This window comes from Felis catus, chromosome A3, assembly GCF_018350175.1.
Source record: "Felis catus isolate Fca126 chromosome A3, F.catus_Fca126_mat1.0, whole genome shotgun sequence".
In the NCBI taxonomy this organism is placed as follows: domain Eukaryota; kingdom Metazoa; phylum Chordata; class Mammalia; order Carnivora; family Felidae; genus Felis; species Felis catus.
The window spans coordinates 74,760,624-74,776,227 of record NC_058370.1 but is presented as its reverse complement, the minus strand read 5'-3'; the positions used below and the strand labels follow the sequence as shown (position 1 = coordinate 74,776,227).

The following is a 15,604-nucleotide window of genomic DNA, read 5'->3' as shown; positions in this document are numbered from 1 at the left end:
AATAAGAGAAGCCTTGAAAAGCCAAAGTACTTACTGATGCATGGCACCGTGGCCCATGCACTATAGCTCACGCATTTTACTGCTAAAAGGACACTTGAAGGTCACTCACTCCTACTTTAAAAACAATTCTAATCAATGTGGTTATCCACTTTCCCAAGGTATGACCAGCCATTAGAGAGAGAACAAAACTTAGAAACAGCAGTGAGAAAAGAAGTTCAAGTCGGGCCAGCGAGCGGCAGCAAGGACTTCTGCTGGTACTTGATGTGACTGAAAATCCATTATTTACAAGTAAATATTGAGCAAGAAAATAATAGTCATGGGGGGTGGGCATCTGATGTAAGAACTCCCACTTCTACCTACCAGAAGAGTCTGATGCCTCTAAGCATCAGAAGTGGCTAACATTTATGAAGATTTTAGACCTTAAGGTAATAAATTTGTCTTGAAAACTTACTCTATCAAATATACACTGACCCAATAGGGCTACACAAACTTTGTTATTTTTAAAACTCTGGCAAAGTTTACCTTCACATTCTTTTTTCCAACCAGTGGAGTTTGACTAAGATCACTACATCAATGCCTCCAGAACCATCTATCGTTGCTGTGAGTAAATGTATATAGCCTTATAGAAAAATCACTGTATTTGTACTCATTTGAAACCTTTGAAAAGTTATCCGGTGAAATGGAATACTCACCCTGACTTTTCACTTTTTCATGCTTTTTAAAAATTATTTCAATTAAAAAGATAAATGCACCACTAATTCAATGATTTTTTTTTGCAGTTTTATCTTCTTGCAATGAACCAAAAACACATTCAGTTGACTTCAATTGGGTCTAAAGAACATAACTATAATCAGCTCATAGCAGCAACTGGCTTACATGACTAGATGCCAGGTGCATTTGAACACTGGTTTGGCTAAACAGAAGCAAACTGAATGTCTGGCACGGTTCACATACAAATTTACTTATTAATATAAATATATACACAGATAATCTCCTTTGTGGAAAGAAAAATGGTCCCCTAGATCTAAAGAACTTCTATGACTTTATTTTTGCCAATGGAGTTAAAAACCTTAAATTCTACTAGAAAATACCTTTCTAGGTTTTCCAATAATAACCTGCCTCTCAGCAATTTCTTAAACTAGATTTCCAAAACCAAGCTTTCTCTGTCACTAAATCAAAATGTATTCTCATGAAAAATGCACTAAGCTTTGCACACACAAGTTTAGTACGATAATTGATTCTATTTTTCAAAACTTCTTAAACTATTGTCTTATCGAAATGTGTATGAGGCTACCAAATTACCATACCTAAAGCTTAAAGATCAAAAAACCTCATCTACTCGTTTATCCACCTACATGCTAGTTCACACAATAGAAAATACATTCAGAGATGCTAAATTTAAATCCGTTGTTGGTATTCTGTAACTGTTGAAATTTTTCTCCCAAGAGACAATTTCTATTGTCCAAATTCATTCATAAATGATGTTCTAACTTTTTCTAAGCAAAATAAAAGATTTATGAGAGCAATTACTCATGCCATAGTGCACCACTACTTAATTTACAGACAACCTTGCTTCAGAGGATTCCTGCTGTCCTCTTCCACACACAGGTTATCTTACCCCTCATAGACAAGGTCATTCTGTGTTATCAGCGTTTTTCGTTTGCTCATTAATAACCTCAACAGAGAATAAGGAGAAATCTGAAAACTCAGAGTAAAACTTATAAGCTAGGAGATGTGAAATGCAGCAGTCTCGGTGGGAAATATTCATTAGCACTGCAGGCATTGCGTGATCTACATGCACCATCGGCTTCCACTATACAAGGGTTAGAAATCCATGTGCTTCTCTTTCAGTTTGGATGTGAAGGCTTTAAAAAGTGGTTCTGAACTACTCAGATGCCAGAGTCTCCCTGAACTAACCTAATAATCTCATCCACCAGAACCACAAATTTTCTACCCATACCCCAACCATACCTGAGAACCTTGAGAGTGGGGGGGATGAAGTTTTACAGAACCGGCTGGGGTCAGTCCTTCTCAATCCCCGAATTCAACAAAGGAAGTAAAGATGTTAACTTTCTTATTCCCAAAAAGCTTGAGCTCTTCATCACTTCTCTCGCTCTCTCTCATTCTCACTTTGACTCCCACACTCACACTCACACACCCCTCTTATACAACACACACTCGCCCAGAGCAATGGTTTTCACCTGGTCTACTCATTAGAATCACCTGAGAAGCTCTTCTTGCAATGTACCCAGACACAGGGCAGACCAATTCAATATGCATGTGGAAGTGGGGCCCATGCACTGGTAATTTTGCAAAGCTACCACAGTGATTGTAATCTGCGGCTAGATTGAAAAACACTGCTTTCTCTGAAGGAGTGGTTTTGAATCAGGGGCAATTTGACTGACTCGCTATCCCCTGGGGTCTGGAGACTTCTTTGACTGTCATGACAGGGGGATGCTTGTGGGTAGAGCCCAGAAGGTTGCTAAACCTCCTGAAATACAGAAGACAGCCCACTGCAACAAGGAATGATCCGGGGTCCCAATGTAAATGGTATCGCTGTTGAGAAGCCCTGCTCTAGAGAAAGAAAGAACTGGTGGAGAAACAGGGAGAAATAGTCTGCTCTCTCTCTCTAGAGATATCCTCACAAAAGAAGTTAGGATGCCCTTAAGAAGGTTTCAGGAGGGAGACCACAACCCTGACTCGCCATCCAGCAAGGCTGAGGGTAGTTCTAAATGGACCCTGCCCAACACAAATGAACAGTTTCCTTGGGGGTGCTCTCATTGACCAGGCTGTTGTTGAAGGAGAGCATGAGTACTGTTCACTGAAATGTGCCCTAAGACCACAAAGTAAACAAGACCCACCAGGATAATTATGCAATTTTTTTAGAAGACAGTAAACAACAGAGGACCGATTCTTCATTCCTTCTCAGTTGGTGATAACCAGCAATATGTGCCCCTAGAATTAAAATAAAACTACCTTTATTACTTTTTCAGCTGGATTCATAATGCCCAAGAGGTGAACTACTTGTATGGGCTTCTGAGCATCAGAATCATCTTTGCCTGGAAAGTCAACAACAAACAGCTATTGCTGGAAGGACCCTGAATCATCCACAACAACCATGACTTAGGCCAAGAAGCTACCTATTCAAAAGCAAAGATCTGCCAGCTGATAACTGGAAGCAAAACCACTTGGTTTCATTGTGGAAGGGAACATTTTCACCTAAGAAAGTTTGAGCCAACCTTGGATTTCAATGGGATCAGGGAAGTGAATGCCCCCATTCGCAAGAAGGCTATCCATGTGTGTACAGGTCTAGATAAAAGTGGCTCTACAATTACTTTAATTACAAATCTGGTACACAGCAAATAACCAAAATGAATAGACAAATGCCTTAATGTTTACATGTAATCGTGTTGAATCTACTTCCTCTGTGCATGGAATTCTCTGCAAATTGAAAAGAAACAGTTGAATAAAGAACTTCTAAAAAAGTAAATGCATTCATGAGGTATTTTTTTGTTTTGTCTTTGCTTTTGTTGTTTTTCCATCATCTAATTTAAACACGGCTATATAGTCTTGGATATTTTTAAGAGAGGAAAAATCCCCAAAATTCATTTTTGTATCCAGATGGAATTTAAATTAATTGTCTTAACCAAAGGAACCTCTTGGATACCAAGTTCATCAACTACTGGGTTCACTGAGTTTGTCATAAGATGTAAAGATGTCCAAGGCACTGTTAAATGAAACAGTACAGTAATTGTTTTCACTGATGTTCCATTAGCATGTGTATGTGTGTCTTTTGGAGGGAAGGTTACAAGTAGGACAATATTCTGCATTACGTTTCATTTCGGTTGCATTCTGCCATAATGAAGACACACTTCCCACCTGCTTTCACCTACTACTTTTTCTTCAAAAACATGCAAATGATAAAGAAGCATAATGCAGGCTGAAGGCAGAGTGCAAGTTAGCACATCCCTCCCCCCAGGTGGCATATGTGTGATATTCCTCAGGCAGTCCTGGCTGCCCAAGAACAAAGGAAAGGAAAGAAAACAAATGGTTAACTGATAAAGATCACAGTCAGGCAGGACATGGGTCTCCATCAGTTTACAAATATCTTAGTAAATTACAAGAAAAAAGGCAATCTTATCAATAGTCTAATCTCCAGAAACCTGTAGACTCAGTTTCCAGGAGCCCCCACATCACCTTTCCATAGTGATTTGGGGAACAAAGGCAAGAAGAAAATGGCAGGTAAAATTATATTTCTTTATAACCTGCAGCAAATACTTGAGGCAAATATAGAGTAGAACATTGCTCCAGGAACTCCCTACTGTCTTAATGTTAATGTTTTGCTAGAGGGAAAAACAACCTTAGCTTGACAATAGCTAGGCCTCCAGTATCCTTGAGTCTTCTTTAGCATACGAATATCTCTTTGGAAATTTTCCATTTGCCTTTCCGTCTCCAACTCCATAGTATAATAACCAGTCACTCTTCACAACTCCAGTGCAGCTCTTTCTTGCCCACGGGCCCTGTCCCTGTGCTTTAATAAAATCCCCTTTTTGCACCAAAGATGTCTTCAAGAATTCTTTCTTGGCCCTTGGCTGGGGAACTCCCCACCACCCCAGAACCTCACCACAAGTGCTCACCCAAAACACTCATTATCTCACACCAACTCCAAACAGAATGACTCAGCAGATCTGCAATTTGGGATTTACCTTGTGAATGGTTCCTACTTGTTTCTATGCGAATGATTCAACCAAAGTGTGCAGGGATTAAGAATATGAAAAGTCATGTCTTACCATCCATATCAAAAATTAATTTGTAACAGTAGGATAAATTCAAGCTACCAATGCCCAAGTTTATAGGCTGACGATCCATAAAAATCTCAATGTGCCACTTATTTTCCAACTAATTATTGAAATAAAAATGCAATGTAAATGCACTACAAATATACTTTGGTAAGGATATCAATTGTCAGAAGATAACTTACATAAGAATGAGAAAACCTGAAGTAAACATAAGAATTAAATACAGTGTTACTCTAAATACTGCATCTATGTCACATCAAATTTTTAACTAAATAAAATGGTTAAATATTAAAAATCATTTGCCGGACCATGAAGTTTATCTGAATCCGGGCAATAATAAACCATGGTGTGATGTCATCCACATCTAGAAATATACCTTACTTTATGCAAGGCATTGCTTAAAAATTGCACCTGAAACCTCTTCTTGTGAGTTAAATCGTGCCTTCATTAAACTAGAGGAGTTCTTTATTTAAAAGAGCACACTGGGAAAGAAAAGAATTGTTTCCTAAGTGAACTACCTGACCCCAAGTAATTTTGGGTGGGGGGGAGGGTCAAGATACAGAGTTTCCCTAAAATAGTGCACATGTTTACTTCTCATGCTCATTAAAAAGTAATTGAGAAATGGAAAAGCCATTAACTTGACCTTCCCATTAACCCATTACTCCCTGAAGACAACCTTCCTGGCCAATGGCTCACCATTGAGCCACCGTTGTGTTACCTCACCACGGTAACACAACTAAGATATCTTTTTAAATGACTTTCATCTCTTGTGAGAAGTGCACAGCCAAGGCTGCCCACAGCAATCAGGGCAGCATCTGGGTCGGTCCTGGAAAGAGGGAGGGGAAGGCACAACTTACAGAGTAAGAGCCCTGGCCAGCCAGCCAGGAGGCCTCAGCACCCAGAGGTGGCTTCTCCCAGCTTCCACCTTACAACCCAACCCAGAAAGCAGCAGCATTTCATCTACCCCACGCTTTCCATTCCATGTGCACTTAAAAGAACACTGGATGCATTAGAAGCCAAGCTTCAGGACTCAATTTTCAGCACTAGGAGAAAAGGATTAGGATAAAATGGGATCCAACAGGTAAATCCCCAGGTACAGTATTGAAAATTTACCCCTTCATGTCACTGCTAGCATTGGCCACGTCCACCACTGCTCAGAGCTCACTGCACGGAGACTCTGTAGCAGCTTTCAAATAAAGCAAAAAACCTCAGGTATTTTGGATGAAAAAAAACCCCACAGTTTATAAAACCAAACATTTTAGTTCTAACTCAACCATGTAACATAAAAGGATTGGGAGGGCATTTTGGTTTTATTTGTTTGTGTGTTTGTTTTCAGAAACGATTTTTTTTTTTTCCTCTCTGGAATTCAAAGTGATTCTAGAACCAAGATGCAGAAAATGAAACCTCTTCCAAAAAGGTTTAGGGTCAGGTTTAGAGCCACCTCTGCAAATGCAGTGGATGTTACACTTTGAAAACCAAAGGGGAGTCTAAATACATCAGTACCTTTTAAAGAGGAACGTTTAAAAAATTGGGGAGGCCACCTCACAGTGTAAAAGAGCATGCTATTCAAAGTACGTTTAGGGGAGTCTGGTGGGGGTGGGAGACTTTAGAGCATGGAGGGAAATCATTTGATGTGTTTCTCATGCAACCAACAGGAAAAAAATTCTCCAGGTAAAGTAAGATCTATAGGCATTCAGAAAACATGGCCCCAAGCCTGTTTGGGGACACCGTATTTCTTTTTCAATGTTATTGTTTTTCATAATAAATACTCATTTATTTATGCACATAAGCTGTTAACTGGATTCAAAACCACTCTGGGTCAGCGGCTGGATGAGAACCCCAGTAGGAAACTGCACACAACTAGAAAAACATTCAAGTTCAAGATGGAAGAACCTTAGCTTGGTTCTCTGTTTATCTTCAATAGGCACACATCTCCTCCTGACCACTCAGGGTCCCATGGAATTATCATTCCTCTCCTTCCCCTAACTCCTCATCCTCTGTTCTTCTCCAGGCTTATTTGACTGATAACTGTACAAACTACAACAAATGGAAGGGAAGAAAGACAGCGAGACTCCTCTCCCCAGCCCATCCCCGTCCAGCGCCTGCACTTCCTAATGTGGCTGGAAAGCCCTTCACGGTTCATAACTCTCTACTGAGCTGTCCCAGCCAAGGCAGCTCCCCGGCACGTACTGACCCACCGTTCATGCCACTGTAGACACTCCGGTGATGGGGTGACACGTCCTCCTGCGCCTGCCTTCGGAGGGTGCCCTCCCTGCTGCCTCCGCCGCTGCCTCCGCCCACATGTTTGTGATCAGGGCTCCCCCCATAATGCTGTTTGAGGTGCTCGGGGCTGGTGCCCCTGGGTCTGGGTAGATGCTCCAGGCTCCCACCGAGGGCGTGTTTCTGAAGATGCTCGGGGCTCCCTCCGCTGTGCCTGGCATGTTCAGGGCTGCCCCCAGGCCTGTGCTTCTGAAAGTGTTCCGGGCTCCCGCTCAGCACATGCTTGGGCAGCGTCTCGGGGCTGCTCCCGGGGTGTGGGTGCCTTTGCTGTTCGGGGCTGCCCTTGCACAAGGGTTTGTGGTGCTCGGGGCTGGGTCCTTTGAGTGCTTTTGGGTGATCCGCGGTGCCGGAGGCTCTGGGTTTCTGGAGATGCTCGGGGCTGGTGCTCCTGTGCTTGGAGTGCTCTGGGCTGCCCTCGCCCCGGGGCTTCTGCAGGTGCTCCGGGCTGCCGCTGCTCGCGTGCTGCTTGTGGTGGTCGGGGCTGTCGGTGCTGCCGGTGCTGGAGGTGCTGCTGCCGTCGCCCACATCCCGCACGTAGGGCGCCGTGGAGGCGGTGAGCTGGCACAGGCTGGCCTGGCTGTCGATGGAGCAGCGGCTGCCCGCGCAGCCCGCGCCCTTTTCCTCGTCCAGCAGCACGCAGAGCTCTTTGAGCTCCATGTTCTCCTTCACCACCTCCTCCTGCTTCACCTCCAGCTCCTTCAGCTTCTGCAGGTATAAGGCCACTTCCTTGTGCATCACCCCAGCCGTGTAGCGGCCCAGTCTCTGCCACTCCCGGGACACCCTTTTGCCTTTCTGCCGGTCATCGTCCAGGAAACAGCAGAGGTCTCTCAGCTCCTGGTTGTCCTCCTGGAGCTTCTGGTTGATATCCTGAAGAGAGAGACACAACCATTCAAGGGAGGTGCACATCTGAGGCATCATCAGGCTCAGACCTGCTGGGAGGGAGGCTGGAATTGGCGGATTCTCTGTGATGTTAGGGGAGGAGGTGAGAAGAGGAGAGGAAGCTGATGACCTGTAGCCTTGCATAAAAATAACAATAACGGGCATGGGTTATGCCCCCTGCCCAATGCTTACTTGCATCCTGTCATCAAATTGTCACCAAACACTTGGGGCGATAATGATTATTATGGTTCTTTTACAGAGGGGGCGACTGGCCCTCACTAAGCTTCACTTGCCCAAGGCCATCCCGTCAGTATTTAGGGAGCAGTCAGTTAATTAACAAGAAACTGGTAAAAAGCAAGGACCCCGTGTACTGCCGTCAAGGAAGAAAATGGCTGCTGTGACCGGTGAAATGCTTAAAAGCTCTGAGGCAACAGGCCTTCCATCAGCACAAATATGCACTGCCTGGTGTTCAGCCCTTGACACGGGAGGAATGGCCCCATTCCCTCAGGGGACCAGCACAATTGCCCTCTAGTGGCATTTCCATCCTGCACCCCCAAGCCCTACTTCCTGTACCCACTGCATGTCTCCCAGGCATTCCACATGAAACACAAGCAACACCAAGCTCTTGTGTCATAGCCAAGCTCTCCTCCCCAAATTGCACCTCTTAGGAAATGCCACCTCCACCCATCCTGCTGCCCTTTCTAAGAACCTGTGGTCATGCCAGCTTCTTCTTCTCCCTCACCTTTCACTTCTGAGCTAAATGGGTCTTTTGGACCTTACCTCTGACATTTCGCTCGTCTTGTCACTCCCATACATAACATGCTTAAAAGCACCTCACTGCCCTTAGGATAAAGTGCAAAATCCAAGTCTCCCAAGACCCCCAATCCTCTTAACCCGGTCTATTTCTCCTGCAAAAATGGTGGTCCACTCATTCAGTCACAAGTGTCTAGTAAGCATCTATTATGTGCCAGGTATCAGTCCAGGTGCTAGGGACGTATCAGTGGCCGCAGCAAAGACTTTGACATCCTATGGTGGATGTCAAATGTCAGATTTCATTCTGGTGGGAAAGACTGGCAAAAGGCCAGTATAGAGCACAATACCATGTCATGATAAGTGCTGGGCAGAAAACTAAACTAGGCTAAAGAATACTATCCTTTAAGAGAAGGCACCTCACCGACAAAGGAGAACATTTGAGCAAAGACCTGGGTGAAATGATGGAGCAAATGTTTGAGGGAAAATGATCCCAGGCAGAGAGAAGGGCAAGTATTTGCCCTGAGACACATGTGGCTGACGTCACAGTGAGGCCAGTGTGCCTAAAGCACAGGGAGCGAGGGGGCAGAGCTGGGAGAGGAGGTGAGAGAGATGAGGCCCAAGGGGGTGAGTGTTGCAGCTGGGTAATGCTGGGCCTTGGCAGCCACGAGGACTTTGGATTGTTGGAGCCCTGAGGATAGGAGTGAGGATAGGGTTCATTTTGTAAAGAACCACCGTAGTTCAGTATGGAAAACAGACTGATGGAGGCGGGCGGTGGATAGAAGAAAGGGAAAGATAAGGTAAAAGCCAGGAGAGATCACAAGGAGGGCACCAGGCTGGTCCAGGTAGAGGGAGACAATGGCAGCTTGCACACATGGCAGCAGCGGAGGGGGTGAGACCTACCCCCCACCCCCACATCATGCACTGAGCCACACCAACAATGGCCCGGTTTCAGGGCCCAAGGAACAAGCCCTTCCCCTCTTTCACTTGGAATGTACTCCCCTAACCTTCTGTACAACCTAAAGGTCTCACTTCGTAAGTCACTTCCCCAAAGAAGCCGTCCCTGACCACAACCCCCCATCTAAAGGAGGTCACCTTGTACATCATCACCTCCTCAATTTCACCTCTGTGGCACTTATTACACTTATTGGTTTGGTGGCGATGGACCGGGGGCAGTTACGGGGCTGCTACCTAAGATCTCCCCTGCTTTACAAAGCCGGAAGACCCCTGGTCTTGTGACTTGGTCATCCAACCCAGAACTAGAGGCACTCAGAGTGGACACTCAATCCCCTTAAACTCAGATTCGCTCCAACAGCTCGCCTGCTACTTGTGAGAAAATAAACTATAAAACAACCACACCCTGCACCTCCTAACAGTCTCGAGGTCTAAGATGGGAGTCATTTTCAAAGCCTGAGGAATAAGAGGATCTTGTGCAGCATGGTTCCAACTCTGATTCTAACTCTTGGCATCCTGACTACTCCGTCTCCATGTTTCTGATGCCCGTCTCTTCTTTCGCTTCTCACTGCCACTTTCCGACCTCAGGCCTGGCCGTTTCCAAACACCTCCACCTGGCCTCCCTGCCTTGGTCCGCCCCATCCTCGAGCTTTCCTCGCCCACCGGATCCAAGCTCTCCTTGGCCAGACTGCTCTTCAAAATCACCCCCTTAATGTTATGTCTCTCCTGCGGCAGCCCAGCACTTCCCCTTCACCAGGAAAATGAATAAACCCTTTGGCCAAGCCGGGAAGGCTTCCTCTCACCTTTCCACCTTTAGCTCCACCTACATCAGCTAATTATGAACCCTGATTATATCTAACTTCTCCACATATGAACTTGCCCAAGAGAAGAGATTCCTCTGACAAGTCTCCCCTCGCACTAGAACAGCCAATGCTTGCAGCAGCAACAGGCATACATGAATGAACGAAGTAACTTTCCCACCCACTGCTTACTGCCTGTAAGACACTAGCTGGAGAACTTACTGGGCATCATCGTTTTTTTCTTCAAATGTAGATGTCTTAGCTTCTGGGGGGACAGAGTCCATTCCAAAGTCTTTTTTGTGTGTGTAGTTGACGTGCCTGGCATGGTGCCTTGCGTACAGGAAACAATATATGTTTATGGACTGACCAACCTTTTAAAGCCCTAGGTCAGTGGCCAAAACAGGATATAGCCCCAGCTACTGAGAAAGGATTTCTTATTCTTGTTTCAGTAAGCCCCTGAGAGGTTGGAGTCTACGGTTTTAAGGGAATAAATGATCTGTTGACACTGATGCTTTAAGGGAAATCAGAAGCTGTGGATAATCAGAGAAAAGAACACTAAAAAAATAATCTTTCTAAGCTTCAAAAATTATTCTACATTTAGTTGAATCCTGGCATTTCATAGGAAGTTCAAGCCATGTTCTTTTCCATTTCCAAATGAACTTCCAACTGCAAATACTTCCTTTTGACTACACACAACTACTCCTGATTTCTCCAGAACTGGGAAATAAACAGGACCTATGTTACCACGAGCTTCATGGAGTTAATGCCTTTCCAAATGGAGTATGGCATATACTGCCCAGAATTCCAGTTGGGGTAGAAGGGGTATTGGCCCATTTCATTTTCTTTATCAGCACTCCTTCTTCCAAGAGTAAATAATAGTCTTGGGAATACAATTTTGAGCTATTTCCTTTTCCTTCTGTGGAATAGCTAAGCAACCAATTCGATAATAATCTTATAAGCCAGCTTCTTCAAATCTGCCACATTAAGATCTGGGCTTTCTTTTTCAAAACACGAAGAGTCCTTTTAACATTGCCACTGGCCACAAGATGTTATCCATCTGTCTAAAGTGGACTTTTAAAAGATTAAACCCACCTTACGGCATAGCACTCAAAGTTTCAAACATAAGACTCTCAAGTACTATATCTTTGGTGAAAGAATTGTTCTAATCTGTTATTTTTCTTCATTACACGGAGGGGGATTGGTACGTTGGGGAGCAAAGAGGAACATTTATGTGATGCAGACAACAAATCTACAGATTCAGTGCCCCCAGATCTGCCCCCTGTCCCCTGAAACCCCAAGTCAGAGCAAGCTGAGTGTTGGTATGTGCACAGCAGTGCATAGATATGGTTCTCAGAATCCAATTCCTTATAACATCAGAACCAAAATCTCCTTTCTTCACCCCTTTCAGGATCACATGCTCTAACTACATAATGTCAACTCGCCCAAAGAAAAGAAAGCCAGCCTATTTTAAACATTTTATATCTATGTGACCTTGAGAAAGCTATTTAACCTCATCTATGTATCATTTAATCCTTGACAAACCTTTTGTGGAGTTAACATCCCCATTTAGCAGATGAGAAAACTGAGGTTTGGGGAAGTTAACAGGTGCCCAAGATGTCAGACTCCAAATCCTTCATCCTTCCGCTGCCCCATCCCGCTCTGCCTCTTAAATGTTTAAACACAAACAAGTCAGCCAGTGCTTGGTTGGACCCAGTCTCATGCCCCTCAAAGGAAAAGAATGAGCGCTCGCATCTCCCTATCTCTATAGCTGCAGTGTCATCTAGTAGCCTTGAAAATATTTAGATGCAATTGCAAAAGCGGATCACAGATAGGAGCATAAAAAAAAAAAAAAAAAGAAGTGTTGTGGCCTTAATTACCCTAAATTTACAGTCCTCAACTGAGAATCCCAAACCATCAGAGCCAAAAACAAAACCAAAAATCCTTCCTTCTAGTTAAGCTGAAATAAATGAGTACACATATCATTTACTCGGGCAACCACATTAATGGATCACTAGGGTGTCAGGGATGTTCAGAAAGTAACCAGCCCCATCTCTCTGAACTTGATAAGGAGATGGACAGGAAAGCCTTTTTAAGCCAGGTCATGAATCTAGACCACCAAGAGGGTGGGATGAAACTGCCTTTAACTGGCGTAATAGGTATTTTTCTAAATGAGGCTACTAGAATGAAAACCAGGATCCCCCACCACTCACACATAGCACACCCCCCAACACACACACACACACACACACACACAGGCAATCCATACAACACACACACACACACACACACACACACACACAGGCAATCCATACAACCCAAAAGAACCTACAAGTATTTCTGAGTTATTATGTCAATGCCCCATACCATTCAAATCTTTAGGAAATTAATTGATTAATTACTTAGTTAAAAACTCTTCCAAGTTACATTATAGTTCAAACCATGGAATAAGATTAAATTGGAGAGTTATGAACTATACCTTTGTCCAGCTTTGCCTAAGAAACCCAACCCTGGAGATGCACGGCTACACATTTACACGCCCTTTCCTGATGACAGTATCTACCATTTTTGTAGTCAAGTCCAGTAAAACTTCCCCTACATCATCATAACATATTGTCACAACCCCCTAGGAGATGGTTATTATCACTTGCATTTTATTGATGAATAAAACGAGGTTCTGATAAATTAACTACTCAAGCTCACCGTCCTGGCAGATGAGGATTCTGGATGCACACCCACCTCTGAGATGATATTCCCACTACGCTAGCCTGCATCTAATCCCCCAAGAGTGTGGTCTGGTGCTTAATAAATACTCCGTTAGTAATGAATTAAACCAAAGGAGAGTGTAAGCCTTGGGCTTTTTCTGACTGTGGGATTTTCCTAACTGCACCCACTCTAGGGATATAGGACAGTGACTTGGGGCCCAGGAAGAAGGCCATCTCCACCTGCACGGGGCCCAGCACCCAGGTAAGCATCTGGGATCAGCCCCCTGCACTCCTTTTGGCCCCAGAATCCCAGAGCTGGAGCCCTGAGGTAACTAGTAAAGTGTCTACTGCCCGAGAAGTGGGGTGGGAGTGGAAAGGGGACAAGAACAGCATGTGCCTGCAGGAATTTTCTCCCTGACGTCCCTGTAGTGTTTTCGTTTGTGTCAGGCTTCCTATAAACAAAAGCTGAACAATGAGAGGAAGGAATACCAGGAGGCACCAGTGCAAGCATCGAGGAGAGGAAGTTTGCGGTGCTCCCTGGCAGGGCGGATCCCGGCCAAGGGTCTCCCGCAGCCAGGCTGGCCAGCACACTGCTGTCACACTCAGAGCTCTCCAAGGAGAAAAGAAGTTGGTGGGGTTTTGGTGTTCTTTTCTTGCTTTTTTTTTTTTCTTTCTTTTTTTTTTTCTAATAGCAAAGAGGGAAGCCTACTTCAAAAAGAAAACATCATTGGCTGACACTTGGGGTGGTACCTTTCAAATCCCCTTGTCCCCTTCAACGCTAGATGAAATTATAATCAAAGTCGGGGGCGGGGGGATGGGGGACAGGACCCCGGATGACGCCATCTAAACTGAGAGGAAGGAAAGCACGGGAGCAGGTAGAAAATGAGAAGACAGAGCTTAAGCTCCTCTGCACTGGATGACACACGCCAGCTCCGAAGGTGGCGCCTGCGACTTTTCCCCAGGCACCCCGCCAGTCCTCCCCAGCATTGGCGCCCTTTCCTCATCTGCTGGAGAAGTCGTGGTTCCTGAGCATCCGTACCGCTGACTCCCAAGGACAAAGATGCCCTGGACTCGCTCCCTCGCTCACCCTTTCCCTTGCCTACTGTGACCCGGCTCCCCAAACCACTGATTTTCCAGGCTTCCTAGGAAAATAAAGGTTCTGCATGCCCATCACCTCCCTCCCTACTTTTCAGCATCCTTGGCGCCCACTCCTGCCATAGAGGTCAAGTGGGAGCTCGACACTGGCTCGCCCTATATAGGGAAGGGGAGACCAATCGCTTCCAAAGTTTGGAAAAGTTTCCAAAGGGCTGGGGATGGGGAGCAGGGGGTGCTGACCAGAAGAATGGGGAGGATCACCTGTTGACGGAGGGAGGGAAAGTTTGCCTGGACCCACCTCCCCGGGGCGCCCCGCTCCCTGCCCGGCCCCGCGCTCACCTTGAGCCCGCGGATCTCGCCGAGGTGCAGCTGCAGGCGACGGTTCACCTCGCGGATGAGGTTGCTGTGGTCCAGCATCGCGCTCACCTTCTCGGCCTCGGCGCGCCGCAGGCTGCGGATCAGCTCCTCCTTGCTCCACTGCAGCAGCTCCTCGTCCGACACTTTGGACAGGTCCTCCACGGCGGCGGCGGCGGACGGGCCCGCAGAGGCTGGGGGACAACTTTCCGCCGCCGCCGTCGCCGCTGTGCCTCCGGCCGCCTTCGACATGGTATCCGCGCGGTGGCAGGTGCGAGTGGGTGGAAGAGGCAAAGCGACTCCCGAAGGCGCGGGCGCGGCGGGGCCGCCTCCGCCCACACCCCTGTGCGCTCCGGCGAGTCAGCTGCACCGCCCGGCGGCCGCTGGGTTGGGGCGGCAGGGGTCGCGCTGAGCGGCCATCCTACCTCGCCATCCCGGCGCGCGCGCCCGCGCACCCCCAGGGCCGGGCAGTCACCCGCGCTCTGCTGCCGAGGCGCGTCCCAACTCGGCGCAAGTCCATGGTGAGGGGCGCCGGGGAGCGGGCGCCGCCGCAGGAAAACCTCGGCGAGCGGCGGGGACGCCGAGGGACCGCGCCCCGACTCCCCTGCCCTCTCCTCCGCCCGGATTCGAGACCGTCGCCCCCCACACTGTTGCACACACGCGCGCACTTTCCTCCCCCTTGCCCAGCTGCAGCTCCGTCTACACGGCGCTCCTAGGGGAGTTAGGGCGCTCCGGGATCCGCGGCGCCTCCTGGGTTGCTCGAGCGACGCGGCCGCTGCTGCCCGAAGGCTCAGCGCGGCTGGCCTGCCGCGCTCCTCTCGCCGCCTTCGCTGCGCCCGCCGCCGCTCCTTAGGCTGCTCGGGAAAGCCTGGGATTTGCAGAGCCGAGCCGAGCCACGCCGAGGTAAAGGCTGGACCCGCAGCAGGAGAAGCCTGCAGCCGGGGCCATCTGCAGCCAGCCGCACCTCCCGCGCGGGCCGGACGCAGCTGCT

General features: G+C 46.9%; 1 protein-coding gene and 1 long non-coding RNA gene across 8 annotated transcripts in view; both read right to left on the bottom strand.

Annotated features, from left to right (window-relative positions):
* Nucleotides 1-4,332, bottom strand: part of LOC123384467 — a 77,421-nt gene extending 73,089 nt beyond the window's left edge. The window contains exon 1 of the long non-coding RNA XR_006595583.1: nt 1,972-4,332. This is a non-coding gene — a long non-coding RNA (uncharacterized LOC123384467). The remainder of the gene's footprint in view (nt 1-1,971) is intronic.
* CCDC85A (coiled-coil domain containing 85A) overlaps nt 1-14,871 on the bottom strand; it is a 202,282-nt gene extending 187,411 nt beyond the window's left edge. For all 7 annotated transcript variants that reach the window (XM_019827240.3, XM_003984016.5, XM_019827241.3 and 4 more), the window contains exons 1-2: nt 14,599-14,871; nt 6,998-7,946 (exon numbers count right to left, since the gene is read on the bottom strand). In XM_019827240.3, coding sequence (XP_019682799.1) covers nt 6,998-7,946; nt 14,599-14,865 — 1,216 coding nt within the window. In that variant the 5' untranslated portion in view covers nt 14,866-14,871. The remainder of the gene's footprint in view (nt 1-6,997; nt 7,947-14,598) is intronic.
* Nucleotides 14,872-15,604: the final 733 nt, after the last annotated feature.